The following is a 19,669-nucleotide window of genomic DNA, read 5'->3' as shown; positions in this document are numbered from 1 at the left end:
GGCTCATGCACCATTCACATGCAGGCACTACACAACTACACTCAAACATGTTACACACTCACCAGAAAGAACAAAAACAAGTGACAAAAAGAGTAATTTCTAACCAACATCCCAGTCAGCTGAAAACTAGAGATATTAGACCACTGATAATGTATTATTCTTAGAAGTACTGGAATAAGGTTGAGCATGGTGGTGCACACCTTTAATCTTAGTGCTTAAGACAGAGGCATGAGGATCTCTGTGAGTTTGAGGCCAGCCTAGACTAGTGAGTTATAGGACAGCCAGAGCTACATAGTGAGACCCTGTTCTTCCCCCTGTACCCCTCCCCACAAAAGAATACTGGAATAGTAAAATATTCTCATGAAAAAAAGCAAATGTAGAAGACTCCAAAATCTTACACCATATACGAATGGAAAGGTGGCTTGGTGGATAAAGTCTGTTGTATAAATAATAGGACCAGAGTTCAGACCCAAAGGTCTGACTCACATAAAAAAATTCTGGGAATCCTGGGACAAGCTGGCTAGAGAGTCAGTGAGGTTCAGTAGAGACTGACTCCGAGAAATGGAGAATGATCGAAAAGACACCTGCTATCAACTTCTCATCTCTATGTGCTCACACATGCATGTACACCTGCATACATACAACACACACATGTGTATGAGAAGCACGCTATTATAGGAGTCCAGATATGTGCTATCTAGAGATAGAGGAGACAAGGCATTAAGGGGCTGAGATGGCTGGAGAGATGGCTCAGCGGTTAAGAGCACTCACTGACTCACACTGACTGCTCTTCCAGAGGTCCTGAGTTCTATTCCCAGCAACCACATGTGGCTCACAACCATCTGTAATAGGATCTGATCCCCTCTTCTGGTGTGTCTGAAGATAGCTACAGTGTACTCATATACACAAAATAAATCTTAAAAAAAGAAAAGAAAAAAAGGGGCTGAGAGGCAGGCAGGCAGTGGTGGCCCATGCCTTTAATCCCAGCACTTGGGAGGCAAATACAAGTGGATCTCTGCTGAGTTCTACAGAGCAAGCCCAAGTTCTATTATAAGTAGGGCTACACAGAGAAACTGTCTATCAGGAAAAACAGAGAGCAAAAAGAGAAAAAGAGAGAAAGAGAGAACAGGGCTGAGAAGACCAGAGGCAGTGGCTGCTAATAGGTTAAGAAACCATTTTATTTATTTATTTATTTATTTATTTATTTATTTATTTATTTATTTATTTATTTAGAGTGCTGAAATGTTCTAAACCTGTGGTAATAGCTGCACAACTTTACAAACACCCAAAAAAAAAAAAAAAAAAAAAAAAAAAAACTTAAATTTTGTGAACTTAATTATATAAACTTCAGCTCATTTTGTATTCAAACCTGTACTTAAATTTTGTTATCAGTCACTTGCTATTGTAACTTAGCGAAACTTAAATAGTCCATATGAAGGCTGGAGAGATGGCTCAGAGGTAAGAACACTGGCTGCTCTTTCAGAGTTCAATTCCCAGCAAACCACATGGTGGCTCATAACCATCTATTATGAGATCTGGTGCTCTCTTCTGGCCTGCAAACATATATATAGGCATAACACTGTAGACATAAAACAAATAAAAATAAATTAAAAAAAAGAGTCAGTCCATATGACTAGAGTTTCTTAGCAGGGACCTGGTCAGGGTGTGTGCTAACCACCCACCTTCATCACATTCTCTCAGGCACTCAAACTTTAGCTTCTTAAAGGTAGTAGGAGTGTCACAGACACATACTTACAAAGTCTGCTCTGACTGGTGGTTGCTAGGGTTGAACCTGTAAGAAGGAAGCTGTTCAATATCGGCTTTAGTCAGTCCCCGAGGTTTCGCCTCTCCCAGTCTCTCTGCCAGGTTTAACAGGGCCTAAACAGGAAGAGGAGACAGATTTTCATCTCTTTACATTTTCTACTGGAGTACTATCATAACAGTTTAATGTCTTGTGTATGTGCACCTGCATGCACACACAAGGAACCATGGAGCACATGCAGAGGTCAGAAGGCAATATATGTGGGGAGGTGGTGATCTCCTTTACACCAAATGAATCCCAGAGATTGAACAAGAGCCCTTTGGCCATTCACTGGAGTAACTTCTAATTTTTTTTTTTTAATACAAATAATCAATTTGTAGATTAGACTGTTGCTTCAGTTTCTCAAGTGCTAGGACTTACAACTCTTTATTTTACATAGGTAAACTCTGTACTTAGGCTGTAACTAAGCTGTACTCTAAATTTTTTAAGATTTTTCACATATGCTCACAAGGATAGTCAGTTATTAGGACAGCAATCAGGAGAAGTGATAACCAATCACACAAGAATTTCAAGATGGTTTTATCAAAAACAAATTCATTTCCAAAACAGTAGAGGTAAATACACAACAGGGCCAGGTATTCTAATAAGAATGACTCTGGCTCAACACAGTAAAGGCACTTGTCATGGACCTGACAACCTAAGCTTAATTAATCTCCAGACCACATAGTAAGCGAGAACCAACTCCCACAAACCGCCCCATGACATGGCAAAGGCACCACCTGCACATAGCCATAAGAAACACATACATTTTAAAGACTATCAGTTTAGATATGATTAACTGTATAGACTAACCCCTGCAAAATGAGCCTTGGGGTCACATCTATTATATAATTTATTAAAGATAGAAAGATGACTCAGCAGTTAAGAGCACTGACTACTCCTCTAGAGGATCTCAGTTCTATTTCTAGCACCCATATGGGGTTCACAACCATGTGACACTTTTCTGGCCTCTAAGGGCATCACACACACATGGTACACAAGTATACACATAGGCAAAACATCTATGCACATAAGAAAAATTTAAAAACAAAACCATGGCATCATATTACAATTAATTTAAATCAAATATCCAATTTATGTTCAAATACTACTGATTATTTTAAAAATAAGTATTTTATTCAAATAGGGACACAGTGTTATCATACGTAAAGTCATAGATATGCATGGGTGTCAATAGAAGTTAGAGGCAAGATGTTGGATCCCTTGGAGATAGAATTACAGATGTTTATGAGTCCCCGATGTGGGTGCTGGGATCTTCACTCTGGTCCTTTGATAAAGCACTAAATTCTTTTAATAGCTGTAGCATCTCGCCAGCCTCTCAAGTTTCTTTATCCTTATATTTGTTGAAGAAATCAGGTGAGACCTGTAGAAGCTCCCAGTGGCTGGCTGTGAAGGCACCTCACTTGGTGGAATGCTTGCTCAGCGTACACAGAACCCTGGGTTCCAGCCCCAGGACCACATCAAACCAGGTGTGGTACAACTGTTATCAACAGTACTTAGAAGATGGAGCAGGACTAATCAGATGGTCAAAGCTACAGAACAAGTTAAAGGTCAGCTTGGGAACCTGCCTCAAAATTAAAACAAAACCCACAGATGTTCCCAATGTGACTTTAATGACTTCCACTTCTGATGTATTTGGTTCAGCACATTCTGTACAATGAGAGATCTGACTTGTCAGGCCCATTGTGGTCTACTGTTCAGTCACCAGGTACAAATGAACCTACTGTGCCATTCATCAAGGCTGGGAGAATGATACTAACTTCATCATTATTAAAGAAATATTCTTATAACGAGTAACTTACCCACATCAAATTGTATAAAAGACCAATAGAGTTTTTAAAGTGTTTACCATGAACTCATATTTTAAAACACTTGATATATCTTATTATGTTTATTGATTTTACACTAGTACCTCGTTCTTCCTTTTTAATGGTTCATTACTCATGTGCTTCAACCTATAATTAGGCTGCCTTTTTTATGAAGATTAAGTATCTTGCTATACAACTTAAGCTCATCTTGGAACCTGAGATCCTCCTGTGTCAATCCCAATATAATGCCTCAAATCTTCATTGTCTCCCTTTTTGAAGACAAGGTCTTACCAAGTAGTCCAAGCTGACTTAAATGTGTTACCCTCTGCTTCCAGCTCTTAAATGTCAGCACTATAGGCATGTGTCACCACACAGGTCACAGACCATACACTATATTCCACAGTGTGCTAACACTTTCCTCCCTCAACCATATGCAAAAATAAATGAAATAAAAATAAATAAAAGTCCCCCCCTCCCCCTTCAAGATTCAGCTCAGCCAGGCGGTGGTGGCGCACGCCTTTAATCCTAGCACTTGGGAGGCAGAGGCAGGTGGATTTCTGAGTTCGAGGCCAGCCTGGTCTACAGAGTGAGTTCCTGGACAGCCAGGACTACACAGAGAAACCTGTCTTGAAAACCCCCCCCCCCCCAAAAAAAAAAAAAAGATTCAGCTCAAATACCTTTGTTTCTATAATTCTTTTTTAAACACCTAATCAAAACTTGCCACGTTCCACTATTTGCATCCTCTCCCTGGAATTGTAAGTATGAACATAACAAGTCTACCTACTGTTAACAGGTATGTGGCAAATGTCCAAATACCCTAGGGATGCTAAATAATTTTATGAATTATTTCTATCGTAAAATGCAAAGTTAACCTCATAAATGTTTACATGAAAGTACAGGATAATACACATACAACACTCCCCAAATTAATTCATAGATTATCTACTAACTTCATAATTTTCAACTTCTCCATCTTCCACATCCAATTCAAAGCTGAAAGTTGGGCCCACTGCAGGAGGTACTGGAAGCATTGATCTACAGAGAAAACCAGCAAGGAGGCATTAGTAAGGATGTACAACAATACAGATAATGGCAGAAGGACAGAGACAGATTACATGGACAAAGAATGGTCAATGCTAATTAGTGGCATTAAAGACATGTGATTAAGTCCCAGTCAGTGAAGTATCAACAACAGTAATATGTTCCACTCTGGGAAATGTCAAGAGAAGCAGGTAAGCGGAGACACCTATTTTATTTTCTTTCTTCTTTAACCCTTCTTTTCTATGAAATAGGGCCTTGCTATGGAACCGGACCTGGCTTGGTACTTTTTCTGTGCAGCAGGCTGGCCTTGAATTTAGGGGTAATTTTTGTGCCCCAGCTTCTTGACTCCTGGGATTACAGTATGCCACCACAACCAGCTTCCCACGTCCACTTCTACTAACTACTTTACTATCATGGCCTGAGCTTGAGGACAGATGAATTCATCCCCACAGACACCAGGGTAATAAACCACCCTGGACCTGGCCTACTTCTATTCTTCATTATGTAAGAAATAAAAAACTACAATGTTTAACCCATGATGTTCATTACAGATAAACTTCATCCTAACAGACTTGTTAGTTCTAAGATGTAAAAATGACTTCTTGTCTTTTCTAAGAAAAATACCATCAAAAGTGATTGTAGGGCCTAAGAGACGTCTCAGTAAGATTGCTCCCTGCAAGCCTGATGATCTGAGTCTGATCCCTGAAATTCATACAGTAAAGAGAACAAACATCCCCAAGGTGTCCTCTGACCTCCACATACAAGCTGTAGCATGAATGTGCTCCCCATCCCATACATTCTAATAAGTGTAAAAAACAAAACAAAACAAAACAAAACCTGTTGTTTTAGGACTCTAGGAGCTGAAAAGATGGCTCACAGTTAAGAGCACTTGCTGTTCTTGCAGAGGACTTAGGTTGAGTTCCTACCATCAATACAGTGGCTCACAACCATCTATAACTCCATGTCCAGAGATCCGATGCCCTCATCTGGCCTCTATAGGCACTGTATGCACATGATATACATACATATACTTGCAGGCAAAAGACTCACACAAAATACAATCTAAAATAACAAACAAAAAACCTGATTCAACTGTGTAAGCGGCAAATACTTTAAATCTTTCCGTTTTGCAATTTGATAAATAATTTGAGTTTTTTACCTTCTCATTTTCTTCCTTAATAAATGGCTCTCAAGTCCCACTTAATATCAAGCTAAAGCAATATCTTAACACACACTAAATCACAGACCACAGAGAAGAAATTCATAAAGCAAAGACTCTCAAGAGAAGTCAGTAGAAGAAGGCACTTACAACACGTATGGTAGTAAGCTGGGATGGTAAGGAGGAGGGGGCATTGGCTGCTGGGATCGGTATCGACTCCGTCCTGTGAGTCTCCGAGGCATAAATGGTGGATAAGGCTGTAGAAGGGAAAGGTTGAAAACGATCATTTTATGTTTATAATCAGTGTCAAATAAAAAAGTAGAGCAAGTGCTCTACCTTTTTTTTAAAAAAACCTAAAAAAAAATCTTGTATGTGGATGATGTGTAGACAGGTGCACATGTTACAGCATGCATGTGAGGATTAGAGGACAAGTCGATGACGTTGCTTCTCTCCTCCTGGCATCTTGTGAGTTCTGGGGTGGAACTCAAGTTGCCAGGCTTACATGGCAAGCACCCTGAGTCACCCTTGCTGGCCCCAACTTGGCTTTTTGTTTTTGCTGGTCATGTTTATTGTTATCTCTACATAGCCCTAGCTGTGCTGGACGTCACTATGTAGACCAGGCTAGTCTCCAACTCAGAGCTCCAACTGCCTCTGCTTCTGCCTCCCAAGTGCTAGAATAAAATCCAACTTGCTTTTTTCCCCTTCTTTTAAAGACTTATTTACTTTGTGTGTGTGTGTGTGTGTGTGTGTGTGTGTGTACAGTATCGCTCTTGCTCTCTTCAGATACCAGAAGAGGGCATCAGATCCCATTTGCAGATGGTTGTGAGTCACTTTGTAGTTGCTGAGAATTGAACTCAAGACCTCTGGAAGAGCAGTCAGTGCTCTTAACTGTTGAGCCATCTCTTCAGCCCAGTCAACTTGCTTTCCTTCTAAGACAAGGTCTTGCTATCTAGCCCAGACCAGCCAGGACCTTGCTCTGTAGACCAATCTGGCCTTCGTAACTTACAGCAATCCTTCTTAGTGCTAGGATTACAGGTCTGTGCCACCATGCTTAGCTGACACCCGATTTTTAAAAAAAAAACTTACTGTTTAAGTGGCATTAACTAGTTCTTTAATACTGATACAACCAGGATAAAACACACATGCAAGTGATTTTAAGAACACATGAATTTTGAAAACTCAAAATGAGTTGTCAAACAATTAAATGAGTATTAACAATGAATGAAGACTTACTACTCCAAAAGACACCTCCTGATGCAAAGGGTCATGTGTCAGGAACTGCAAAGGAGCTGACGGAGGTAATGTTGGGGGATGGGCCGAAGGGGGATAAGTAAAACTGCCTACTTGAAGATGTTCTCCTAAGAGCTCCACTTCATTTTCTATCCTCTGCAGAGGCTGTGGAGGGGAAAAAGAAATCAGCACACTCCCAATGCTTTAAACAACCGTTTTCTAAACGATATTTTCAAGGCCATTGTTGAAACATCAAACTAAAAAAAAATAAGTGGACCAAGATTTCTCACCTTTAATTATAGTTTGTCTTATTTACACATTAAGCATCTGTATCATCCAGCATCTAGTATAGTATACACGTCCTTTGGTTTTTTTTTCCCCCCTCCCAATATGTAAGTCCTTTATTGTCCTCAAAGAGCCCAAATTGTACTTGTGATCAGGATCTTGTTTCTGGAGCCAGGAAACAGGCCTCACTCGTCAGCCTGCTGCACAGTTCCCTTCTCAGGCACACAGATGCCATCCAAAAACCTTCTGATATCTTTGTTTTTTTAACTGTTGTAGCTTGCTGAATCAGAGTCGCTAAATTTGAAACAAGTTCAATATCATTTCCTGCAAGGATTAATTCATCCTTCTGGGCTTAAGAGACAGAACAAGCAACACCTGTCCTCATCCAAACCCTGCGGATGTATTTTTCACCCAAGAAATTTCCTATTACAACCAAAAACCCATTCTCCTGACTGACGACACTGATGGGGAAGTGAGCACACACAGACCTCATCTTGTAACGGAAGCCCAGTGTGACACCCTCGATCATGTTCTGAACATGACTGCAGATGGTTCTGACAGTGGCCAGTTCCTTTCTGTTACCCCACCATTTGTCAACCCAGAGCCTTTTTTTTTTTCTTTCCAAGAAGGCTCAGCTCTACATTGATGTGACTGAAGTCCCTCTGCAGAGTTCCCCTGGGGCCCTTCACAATGACTGTGCGCCCCTTCAGAGTGATGTCGACATTTTCTGGAATGTTGACAGTCTCATTGCTGAGAATGGTCTTCATTCTTGCAGTAGATGGGGCAAAGAGAGTATACATGTCCTTTAATACTCAAACTTTCAAAATGGGAGAGGAAAAATCATAGCAAGTTAAATATGGAAGTTAAAGTTTCAGTTGTCACAATACCCTGATCAACAGAGAATTTCAGACACTGAGCCTCCCTGAAGAACAACCATATGATATGTGTGTAAGTCAGAAGTAGAACAATGGGGCATGGTACAGTACAAGTTTCACTCCAGTACAAAAACAAAACTAGTGGGCTCTGGTGTCAATCCATATGTGACTTTTAGACAAATTCTCAGTATTCTGACTTACAAAACTGAACTATTTTTAGCTTACTTCAGAAGTGTACTATGGCTGGGCATGCTAGCATATATATACCTAGAATATGCTTATAATTTTAACACTTGGGGTAAAGGGAGGAGGACTGTTTGAGGACCACCTGAGACATACAGGGAGACTCCAACCCAATGCACTGTGAGCACTGAGCAAGCAATGATTATAAAGCACACTGTACTTTGTTCTCTTAAAATAAATGGTGTAATAGGTGGACTCACCCTAGCTTCTTTTGTATAATAATGTCTCACAAACCTGGGTTAAAGGAAACCGTTTCAAAAAACATTACTAACCAATAAAAGAAGGAAGAGGAGAAAAATAAGAAAAGGAAGGAGGACAAGGAGGAGGAAGAAGAACAGAGCTAGCTGCAGAGATAACTAAAAGGTTGTTCCTGGGCCAGGCAGAATTCAATTCCCAGCACCCGTACGGGGTGGCTCACAACAGACTGAAACTCCAGCTCCAGGAGGCACTGACTCTCTTCTCATCTCCATACACACCTGCACATATGGTGATGCATGGTATGTACACACATCCTTTCTCCCTATCTTTAAAAGATTAAGTACTGACAATTAAAAGGTTTCCAACTTTTCAATTTAGAAATGCATGAATGAGGCAATGATGGTGCCTGCTGGAGAACCTGGCAACTTGAGTTCCAGTTCTTGAATGCACATAGAAGGTGGGAAAAAACCAACTCCATGAAATTGTGCTCTGACTTCCACATGCCATGCACCCCTTCCCCTCAACTACAGAGTGCACACACATAAGAATAGACTTTAAAACAACCCTAGTACCAATTAGGGAAGAAGTTTCCTTTGCTTCTAACTGCCTGAAAGACAGCAGATATGAAATAGTAAAATTCATTTAAGGTAAGTAATACTAAAATAACAAGGAAAAATTTTTAAATAAGTTATTTAAAATTGAAAATAACTAAAAAAGTATGTTTAAACTAACTTATTTGTAAGTTCCTTTAATTCTTTCAAGAGTTGTAAGAATGCCAATGTTATTATATGCTTAAATGGAAATTATTTACATTTACTAAACTAATTAGCCTAATCTAAACAGTCTCTAAAAACCAGACACATAAAGAGAAATACCTACCGATCGTGACTGCTGTGTTTGGAAAGGGACAAATTGGCCCGGTGGTGGCAAGTGGGGAGGATGATGGGGAGAAAGATGAGGAGGATGTATAAGAAACGGATCACTAGAAATGAGAGGTGGGAACGCAGCATACGGTACTGGTAAGTGCTGGACTGAACATGCCTGAAGCATCTGTAAGAAAACAAAAATTATTACTTTTAGGTTAAAAATGCCAGGATATAAAATATTCTTGAAAAAATTATGTATCAAATTGCCACACCGACTCATGCAAATTATGTAAGTATTAGTATATTTTTCTATCTATAAGTAAGAATTCACAGTTTAGTCTGTACTTTAAGGAGTGGGAGCACTATGCAGAAGAATCTCTTCTTTACTGTCTTCTCACGGTGTCAGTTGGTAAATATCACACAATGCTTCACTCTGCTCCTGAGAGTCCTGTTTGGGTCATTCAATTATTACATTGATACATGTATGTTTATTTTAACCTCACAGGTAGACCAGAGGGTTAAACTTATACTTAGATTTTTTTTCAAGTGCTTTCCTCTGAAGATACATTATTGAGACCCTCTGGATCTCAACCACTTCATTGTTAAGAAAGTTAGACTATGGGTCAGAATATTACAAGCTAAAATGTAAGCTCTAGAGGGAAGAATATGTAGGATGAATCTCAATGTCTCCATAGCATTAAGCAAGTAATTTTACCTTCCAGATCAAGTTTATAGACTGTCACTCAAGAGACCCTAATGAAGCCTCAGTAAGGGCTAAGATGGCTATCTGCTGAATGTTACTTTTATCAAAGTTTAATTACAAACTGTTTTTATAGAAAGAAATATGGTTTAAGACACTTACATGTATATATTTTAGTCACTGTGAATAAAATGTATTATACTTTAAAGCACTATAATTATGCTGAGTTTTTATTATAGTAAAATTATCTTTTAGTTGGAAGTGAAGCTACAAAGACAGTTCTTAAACTTTGTTTGTTAGCTAACCTAAGCAGGGATTGAAGACTTAAGTCATAAAACAAAAACAAAAACAAAAAACCCAGGTTGGCATACTATTTTAAATAGTTAAAATCAACTGAGAATAAAGACATAGACTTACTGGAGGAGGCACACTACAGACAGGGAGGTGTTGTCCACTGAAAACAACAGAGCATCCTGGGACCTGTTGTGTACTGCAAGCAGGGATGTGCTGGCCTGTGCAGAGTGGGATCCCATGGGGTGCCACTGTGGTTACCGTGTAGGAGACAGGAACTGTTCCTTGATGGAGCTTTTAGGGAAGAAAAGTAGAACTTTTGAGAAAATGTTACCTATTTTTAAAGTTAAGATTTGAGGGCCTGGAAGAAGTAGATCAGTTGGTAGAGTGTTTCTTTATCTTTATGAGGTCCTAGGTATGACCCCAGCACCATATAAACCAGGCATGGTGGTGCAAACATGTAACCTTGGCACTGGGAGGGGGAACCAAAAGCATCAGATATTCAAGGTGTTTTATTTACATAGTATATTAAAAGTCTGGGCTAAACAAATTTATTTCCCCTATTTGCTGTTCAGACTCACATTGTACTTTCGCACTATATTTTTTTCTTTTTTTAAAACAGTCTTACCTAGTTCTAGTTAGCCTCTAACTTACGATGTAGCCAAAAATGGCCTTGAATTCCTAATCCTCTGCTTTCTCCCAAGTGCTAGAATTATAGATCTGTGACACCATTCCTTGTTTCCTCTAGTAGTTTCAATAGGAATATTTATAGTCTTTGCATAAGAAAGATAACTATATCAAGATTATATATTATCCTCACAGAACTAGAGCTAAAAGATTGAAAAAGAGGGGCTAAAGATGGCTAAGAGCACCCATGTTACCACCCGAGTCCACGTGTATGTCCCTGGGCTGGACTGCCACCTGGGGCCATACTGATATCCAAGGGCTGAGCAGAGCTGGTGCCAAACCTCACCTGGGCAGCACAGTAAGCTGGCCCTGATGGTATGAGCACTGAAGAGCCAGTCCTGCCCCTCACCTGGGCAAAGTGGGAGAGCTCACCCTGGTGGTGCTGGTGAAGGAGAGCTGGCAGGCAGACCAACTTATCTATTACCCAGGCCCAGATCTACTCCATGTATAAACTTCTGAAAGGTCCTACAGACCCAAAGCTGCTGGATCTTCATGACACTGGGCAATAATAGCATATCTAAGATCCAGTTTTGAAAGTGTGGCAAGGCTGGGAGGTGGTGGCGTGCGCCTGTAATCCCAACACTTGGGAGGCAGAGGCAGGCGGATTTCTGAGTTCGAGGCCAACCTGGTCTACACAGTGAGTTCCAGGACAGCCAGGGCTACACAGAGAAACCCTGTCTCAGAAAAAAGAAAAAGAAAAAAAAAAAAAAAAGTGTGGCAAAGGTCAGAGGCTTCCAACCAGTGACTCATTACAATGAAGCTGTTTAGGCAAAAGGACATACTGTATGACAAACAGTGACACACTGCAGCTTCCATGAGATGATTTGTTTTTGTACTCTTGGGGTGTGTGTGTGTGTGTGTGTGTGTGTGTGTGTGTATGAGAGAGAGAGAGAGAGAGAGAGAGAGAGAGAGAGAGAGAGAGAGAGAGAGAGAGAGAGAGATATTTTGCAAGTGCAGAAGCTGGATACGGAGAGATGAGTGGAACTGGGGTGCAATGTAAAATTCACAATGAATTAATAATTAAAAAAAAAAAACCCTTATTGGTATGTTAACTCTTTCAGTCTGCCTTGTAGAGCCATACTCCTAAAAATATATCTTTTGTAAATATTAAAACTTGTGTATTTTCTAAAAGATTTATTCTGAGTTTTTATGTGAATGGGTGTTTTTTCCTGCCTGTAGATCATGTAATTGGAGTGCCCATGGAAACCAGACAAAGGCAACAGTTACCCTAGAACTAGTGACAGGTGATTGTTAGCTGTCATTTGGATGCTAGGAATTCAACTGAGTCCTCTTCAGTAACAGCCAGCACTCTCAGCTGAGCCCTTTCTCAACACCAAAGCATGTGTGTGTTTGTTCAGTTGCAACAAGTGAAAACAATGAAAGTGCATTTGGTATTAGATTTGGGATAGGGGTACAGAGCTCAGTGTGAGTGTGCTTGCTCAAAGCTCTGGGCTCCAGTACCAGCACCAGCATAAACATATGAGTAAGACCAAACCTTCTTTTTCCACCCAATATTGTAGCTATGCCTTCCCCTCGCTTCTCTGAGGTTAACCAGATATTTCAAGCATACTTGTTGTACTAGGTACATAACAACTGTCATTACTCTTTTGCAACTACAAACACAACTTGCTGTTTTATATTAATAGTATTATTTATCTCAAAGCATATGGGGTGAAGAGATGGGGATACATTTTTGATTTAAGAAACAGAGATATTAAGGCTGGAGAGATGGCTCAGTGGTTAAGAGCACTGACTGCTCTTCCAGAGGTCCCGAGTTCAATTCCTAGCAACCACATAGTGGCTCACAACCGTCTGTAATGATGCCCTCTTCTGGTGTGTCTGAAGACAGTGACAGTGTACTCATACAAATGAAATAAATAAATCTTAAAAACAAAACAAAAAGATTTATTTATCATTTGAATGCATATGTAATGTGTATGTCTGTGTGAGTTTATTTGCAGATGCCTGTGATGGCCAGAGGTTGTCAGAACCCCTACAATTGGGGGTCATGTCAGTTTTGAACCTTCCAAAGCAGATGCTTAAGAACCAAACTCAAGTCTCTACAAGACTGCCTCTGCCATCTCTCTATCCCTATGTTCAAAGTTTTAAGGGTACCATCTAATCACCTGAAAAGGCTCTATTAAAAGTAGATGAAACTCCAAAAATGATGTAAAAGGACCCAATTCCTAGCATCTCTCCTCAAAGGTTTGTGTTACTAACACGCTTCCCAAGCAGTGAAAAAATGGTATATAGCATGTTTGATTTGCATCTGCATTTCTCTTACTAGAGAATTTTGGTAGACTTTCTTCTCCATAGCCTCCACTGTTTGCTGATTGCCCATCTTCTACTTTGTCAAAACCATGTTTGCTGACCTGGGGCTCTCTGTTTCGCTTGATTTAGCCTGTCCCAGCCATCTGCTACCTCCACCTCAAGGACTAAAGGCAGTCCACTCTGCCCAACTGATTCTTATGGATGTCTTACATAACTGATGTGTATCTTAATCCCACTCCTCAGAGTTGTGGGGCAGGCCCAGAGTCTACTGCGCCATCTCCTTATACCCTATCATGATGATATGTCTATATTGGAACATAAACAGGGTGCACTCAGAAACCAAGAGGACAACTTGCAGGACTTGGTTTTCTCCTCGCGCCTCATGGGCTCTGGGGACTGACCTTAGATGGTTAGGCTTTGCACCATGTGTCTTTACCTGCTGAGCACCTTGAAAGCCATTTGATTTTTACCTTAATGAAGTCCACTTTTGTCAAGTGTGGCTACTTCCTTATACACAGATTTAGAAATCTTTGCTGGGACTGGAAAGAAAGCTAAATAATTTAAAGCACTTGCTGCTCTAGCAGAAGACCCAGGTTCAGTTCCCACCACCCCCACCCCCACCCCCACCGCCACCCCCCTGGTTTACAACCATCTGTAACTCCAGTTCCAGAAGATTCTTCACCCTCTTCTGACCTTGGCAGGCACTTAGGTATACTTGTGCACATACACACAAGCAAAACCACTCATACACAAAAAAATAAAGTACGTCTAATTTTTTGTTTGTTTGTTTGTTTTTTGTTTTTCGAGACAGGGTTTCTCTGTGTATCCCTGGCTGTCCTGGAACTCACTCTGTACACCAGGCTGGCCTTGAACTCAGAACGCCTGCCTCTGCTTCCCAAGTGCTGAGATTAAAGGTGTGTACCACCACTGCCCGTAAAATTTTTCTTTTTAATTAAAACTAAAAAGAATTATTTCCTTTTTAATAAAAACAATCACTTGTGCTAATAATATTACCTTTCTAATACATATCTAAACTCTAACTTGAAGTTTTTGTTTTAGTCTCTAGTTCAGGATAGCCCTGAACTCTATCTATATAGCAGAAATGACCTGAAATTGTTGCTACACCAGCCTCCACTTCCTGGGTGCACCATCATCTGGTTGAGTGCTGGAGACCACACCTTGTAGGCTAGGCAACACAACTGAGGTACATCCCAGCCCTACTTGATCTAACTTCTGTGGATGAGACAGAGCACAAGTTCAAATTCATTCACATGAATACTGAGTCATCACTGCACCAGTGATAAAGAGCTTCCTTCCTCTTTTATAAGTTATTTTGGCACCTGGCCAAGCAATTAAATAGCATATGTCTGACAAAGAGCAATGAAATGAAAAAGTTTGAATTACATATACGTGCCACTAGTTTTGCTTACTTTTTACATGTCCTTATTTAAGAAAGCCTCTCTTTCCTTCCAAAAGCAATGAACCTATTCATAAACTACCTCATTGTTTTTACCATCATTTAATAAGGACTCTGTCGTCTTCCAAACTCAACCATCACCATATACCAAATCAAAAACATTCACAGATGTGTCTTCTTATTTTTAAGCTTTATATTTCTTTAGCCTAACTGACTATGGCATAGGTGCCTTAATTAAGGCCTATCAATTGGAAGTAAAACTGGAAATGCTGCTTAGCTCAGTGGTTAGACGCCTGGCTTAGACACAGAAAATCTTTGGTTTTACTCAAGACTTGGGCCTTCTTCAATCCTGTCCTGATGGAAAAGTTGAATTGCTGTTTCCACTTATGTTGTTTTTTTCCTCAGGATTGATATGCAACAGTGCTTAATTGAAATATACACTTCAACTATCTAGGAAGTCTATTAACCTATATTGCTGGGTCTGATTCAGTTAAGTCTACTATACACTCTGTAAAATGGCATTCAAAACAGCTTGTATATGTTTGTGAGAGGATGAAAAGACAACCTTTAGGAGTTGATTCTTTCCTACCATTATGTAGGTCCTGGAGACTGAACTCAGCAAAAACTTTTCCCTACTGATCCATCTCAGTGGCTCTGAATTGGCATTTTTAAAATGGTGCTGCTGTTTCTACTCAGCCAATAAAAACTATTTGTTGCTCAGTGGTTAAGAGCTACCACAGAGGACCCAGGTTTGATTCTGGCACCCACACAGAGGCTCACAACTATCTAGCTGTAACTTCGGTTTCAGGAGAACTGATACCTTTTTCTGCCCTCCACTGTGCATCAGACATATACACAGTAAACAGAAATACATGAAGGCAAAACACCATACATTAAAAAGGAAAAAAAGTCATCAGAAAACCATTTGCTTGAGGCTTTACGCCAAGGATTAAGTCCATGATTTTTTTTCTTAAAAGGCAAGGTAGAAAGTAGTCCTTTAGGTTTGTAAGCTAGACCCTGTGGACAGAATAAAGTTGCTGAGATGGATGTTGCTAGTTGTTTTAAAAACAACTAGCAATAGCGTGCTTTCAGTTATAGATTTAAAAACTATATTGTTATAGAAATCAAGATCAACTTTTCAAATCCACTGTAATTTTATTTGTGACTACACTAATTCTGCATAGTGTATTAATTCTACATTAGTTCTTTACTTGAGAACTGACAGGTTTTACAAAACTGGATTTTTCAAGCCAACTACTCATCTTTTACACAGGTTTTCTTAAATTTTCTCAACAATGTTTTATAATTTTCTTTATACAATTCTTTGAAATACTCTTCAAAATAACACTGACTCATTTCATGTTACTTTATTCTCTCATTCAATCACTGGGACAATGATTGAGTAGCCCTAGATGGCCTCAATCTGAGACTTGCTGCATTCTGAGGTATGTGCCACAGACCTGGCTAAATTTCCTTTATTAAAAGAAATGAAGGGGGCTGGAGAGATGGCTCAGTGGTTAAGAGCACTGACTGCTCTTCCAGAGGTCCTGAGTTCAATTCCAAGCAACCACATGGTGGCTCACAACCATCTATAATGGGATCTGATGCCCTCTTCTGGTGTGTCTGAAGATAGCTCACTTACATAAAATAAATAAATAAAATATTTAAAAAAAAAAAAAAAAAGGAATGAAGAACTTAAATAAGCTATATTTCAGGAATTAGAGAAACTTGCAACAACAACAACAAACTCAGTGGATCCTAACAAACCATTAGTTTTTCCACTTGTATTTCCAGGATATTCTGCTACTGTACCTGATCATGTATATCAACCATGACTGCATTCTGCTGGGGTGGGTGAGCAGCTGGATGTAACAGACGGGGAGATACATTCGGAGGGTGGAAGGCTCGAGGTTCCTCTATTGCTTGCTGCTGTGCATAAGGGAGATGGTGATAGTTTTCATCTTGACTAATGGAGTTATGTCGAGACAGACGTTCCCTTCTTCCTCGCTGACGCCTAACAGGAGGACTAAAATAGGGTAAATGCCAAAAAGAAGGTCATTACTATAATGCTTACTAGTATGATCCATCAGGATTCTTATTACTTTGTGTTTGTGTGTGTGTGTGTGTAAGTAAGAGCATACATGCAAAACAGGCACACATGCTAAGGTAAGTACAAGTAATAAATAACTGTTATGGTTCCAATTAATTGTAAAAAAAAACCAACTAACTTAAATATAAAACTCACCAGTAATTTTTAATAAGCTTGGATTTGCAAGGATAGCTACTATGTTACTCTGATAGGGATTTTCTACTACCCTCATTTCTACACTCATTAACAGAATTGTTTCATAAGAAAAATCTACCACTCCTTTTTTTGGTAAATTTGGGGGGCGGGGGGGTGATGCATGCTACGATGTATTTGTGCAGATCAGAGGCCAACCTGTGGGAATTTCTTCTTTCCTTTTACTGTGTGAGTCAAAGCACTCTTTACACTGTGAGCTATCTTGCCAGCCCAAGTTAGCACTTTCTTCTCCTTTATTCACTTAGTTGATGATCATTGGTATGGAATCATGGGTAGATATTTGCTGGGTTGTAATTCCTACTACTGTTTTATGAGTAATAAGTATCCCCTGCTCCTTTTTTGTATTGCCATAAGTGAAGAATATGATTCTTTTTGCAGATTTAGAAACAAAAGCTGGTTTCTATCTCTTCTGTAAACACACCCTGCCATCCATTTCCTATTTTAGGCTTACACTGAGTGCAACTTCTGTACATTTAAATAAGATGTGTGTGCAAAGGTTCCTAGTAGTACTCTTTATAGTAATAAAAACCTGGACATGACTATTAACCAACAGCAGGTGGATAAATTGTCATACTTTAATGTAAGATTGTATCACAGTAAAAATAACTGCTGGGATGGAGAGATGACACAGTGATTAAGAATACTATTCTTCCAGAAGACCAGGGTTCAATTCCCAGCACCCACATGAGGACTCACAACTGAACTCCAGTTCCATGGGACCTGACACTTCACACAGACATACAGGGAAGCAAAATACCAATGCACATAGAAGAAAAGTAAATAAATAAATAAATAAATAAATAAATGATTTCCATCAACATTAAACCTAAGCAGTCTATGCTTAAAAAACAAAGAATACACTTAAATGAAAACAAAATCCCCAACTGTACTGTGTAAGAATATATAGGCATTCAAAACCACAATGAACAGGGGATCTGTAAACTACAAGTTTACTCCCTTGGAAGGAAGAAGGGATGGGCTGGTGTGTGAGTGCATACTTCGGAGTTGTTGTATGAGGCCAATTTTAACCTAGGAGTTGGTACAGTTAAAAAGTGGTAGGTGTCTAAAGAGAGTTTAACTCTGACAGATTTATTTTGGATAATTTGGGATATCAATGGTGGTTTTTAAGATCATATCCAATCTTCTCAGAATGCTGTAATGAAACATTATAAGCTGGATGTCTTAAATAGGACCTTATTCTCTCCAAGTTCTAGGGCTACCAGTCTCTGATCAAGGTGTAAATGACCTAAGAGTTCTGTTCCTGGCTTGCAGACACTCTGCATCATCACCATGTCTGTATATGGCAGAGTGGGCTCTGCTGTCCCTACTTACAGAAACATAAACCCTATTAGATAAGGGCCCCATCCTTACTCCCTTGTTCAACCTCAACAACTTCCTTAGAAGTCCCATCTCCAATGACAATCACAGTGGAGGTTAAAGCTTCACCACATGAGTTCTTTGTATAGAGACACAAAAAATTTAGTCCATAAATTTCATAACTTACTTATTCCTCTTATTACTACTATTATTATGTACATGAAAACAGGTATATCAACTCACACTGATTTTCTTGAAATAAAGTGATCTCTGGCAACTAAAGGACAATGAACTGAGGAAGAAATTAACTCCTCTGAGAAGGAAAGGCAAGCACCACACTCCTTTCAAAAGATGAACTTTAAACCAGTTTTGTTAGAAATACAGCTCGTTAAGGATGACAACGCTGGAAGGGCAGATGAAGGTCATCTCTAAGCTCTGATATGTTCTGATACTTACAAGGTATAGAACACATTTTTCAATTACCAGGACTGTAGACTAGCCCATAAGAAGGGGTGTATGTTGGGGATACTGTTATAAAATTTTTTAAGTGAATTTTTTTTTAAATCTCAGCTAGCTCCCTAATAAATGAGACAGAGACTGTAAGATTTATTTAAAGAAGCTTTACAGCATAATATCCGAGCAGTCACTAATCTATTCTAATCCTCTAGCCAATCTCGATACTTCCCAGGCAAAACCTCCAAGACACTTGCATTTTAGTACTGCTCCAGATGCCTTTTCATGGTGAAATGCCGCCCCTCCCATCAGAAGTCAGCTCTATTCTCTCCCCTGCTCAAACATTGGCTGATCAGCTTTTATTGACAAATCATAGACAAATGGGGAACAGTGTTTATACAACAACCTGGAGAGTCTTAGAATGAGCGTTACAATACAATGTCCCAACTGCAACCAAATGCGGGGGCAGAGAAGTTGGCACCTGAATAATACAAGGATAATCTTTACACGGTGGACAATAACATGATGCCCACACGACTTTATGGATACTAGGGAAATAATCTACTTTTAAACTATATTCCAGCTTCATAACCTGTTCTAAATCATAAGGCAGTTGAATTTATATAATGGCCAAGATTCACTTTAGAAAAATCACTTTAGTTAATTTCAGTTTCTTCACTTATTAATGAGAAGCTTAATGAATT

The 19,669-nt window shown here is 39.5% G+C and overlaps 1 protein-coding gene and 1 pseudogene across 20 annotated transcripts in view; both read right to left on the bottom strand.

The window, feature by feature from the left end:
- Rnf38 (ring finger protein 38) overlaps positions 1 to 19,669 on the bottom strand; it is a 103,005-nt gene that overhangs the window by 6,132 nt on the left and 77,204 nt on the right. For all 20 annotated transcript variants that reach the window (XM_034502215.2, XM_034502217.2, XM_034502218.2 and 17 more), the window contains 7 exons: positions 16,706 to 16,919; positions 10,645 to 10,812; positions 9,541 to 9,711; positions 7,064 to 7,225; positions 5,981 to 6,087; positions 4,581 to 4,665; positions 1,757 to 1,878 (listed from right to left, as the gene is read on the bottom strand). In XM_034502215.2, coding sequence (XP_034358106.2) covers positions 1,757 to 1,878; positions 4,581 to 4,665; positions 5,981 to 6,087; positions 7,064 to 7,225; positions 9,541 to 9,711; positions 10,645 to 10,812; positions 16,706 to 16,919 — 1,029 coding nt within the window. The remainder of the gene's footprint in view (positions 1 to 1,756; positions 1,879 to 4,580; positions 4,666 to 5,980; positions 6,088 to 7,063; positions 7,226 to 9,540; positions 9,712 to 10,644; positions 10,813 to 16,705; positions 16,920 to 19,669) is intronic.
- LOC143442462 (large ribosomal subunit protein uL6 pseudogene) lies at positions 7,276 to 9,534 on the bottom strand (annotated as a pseudogene).

Source organism: Arvicanthis niloticus, chromosome 5 (assembly GCF_011762505.2).
Source record: "Arvicanthis niloticus isolate mArvNil1 chromosome 5, mArvNil1.pat.X, whole genome shotgun sequence".
NCBI classification, from domain to species: Eukaryota; Metazoa; Chordata; class Mammalia; order Rodentia; family Muridae; genus Arvicanthis; species Arvicanthis niloticus.
This window is presented reverse-complemented; position numbering and strand designations above follow the sequence as displayed.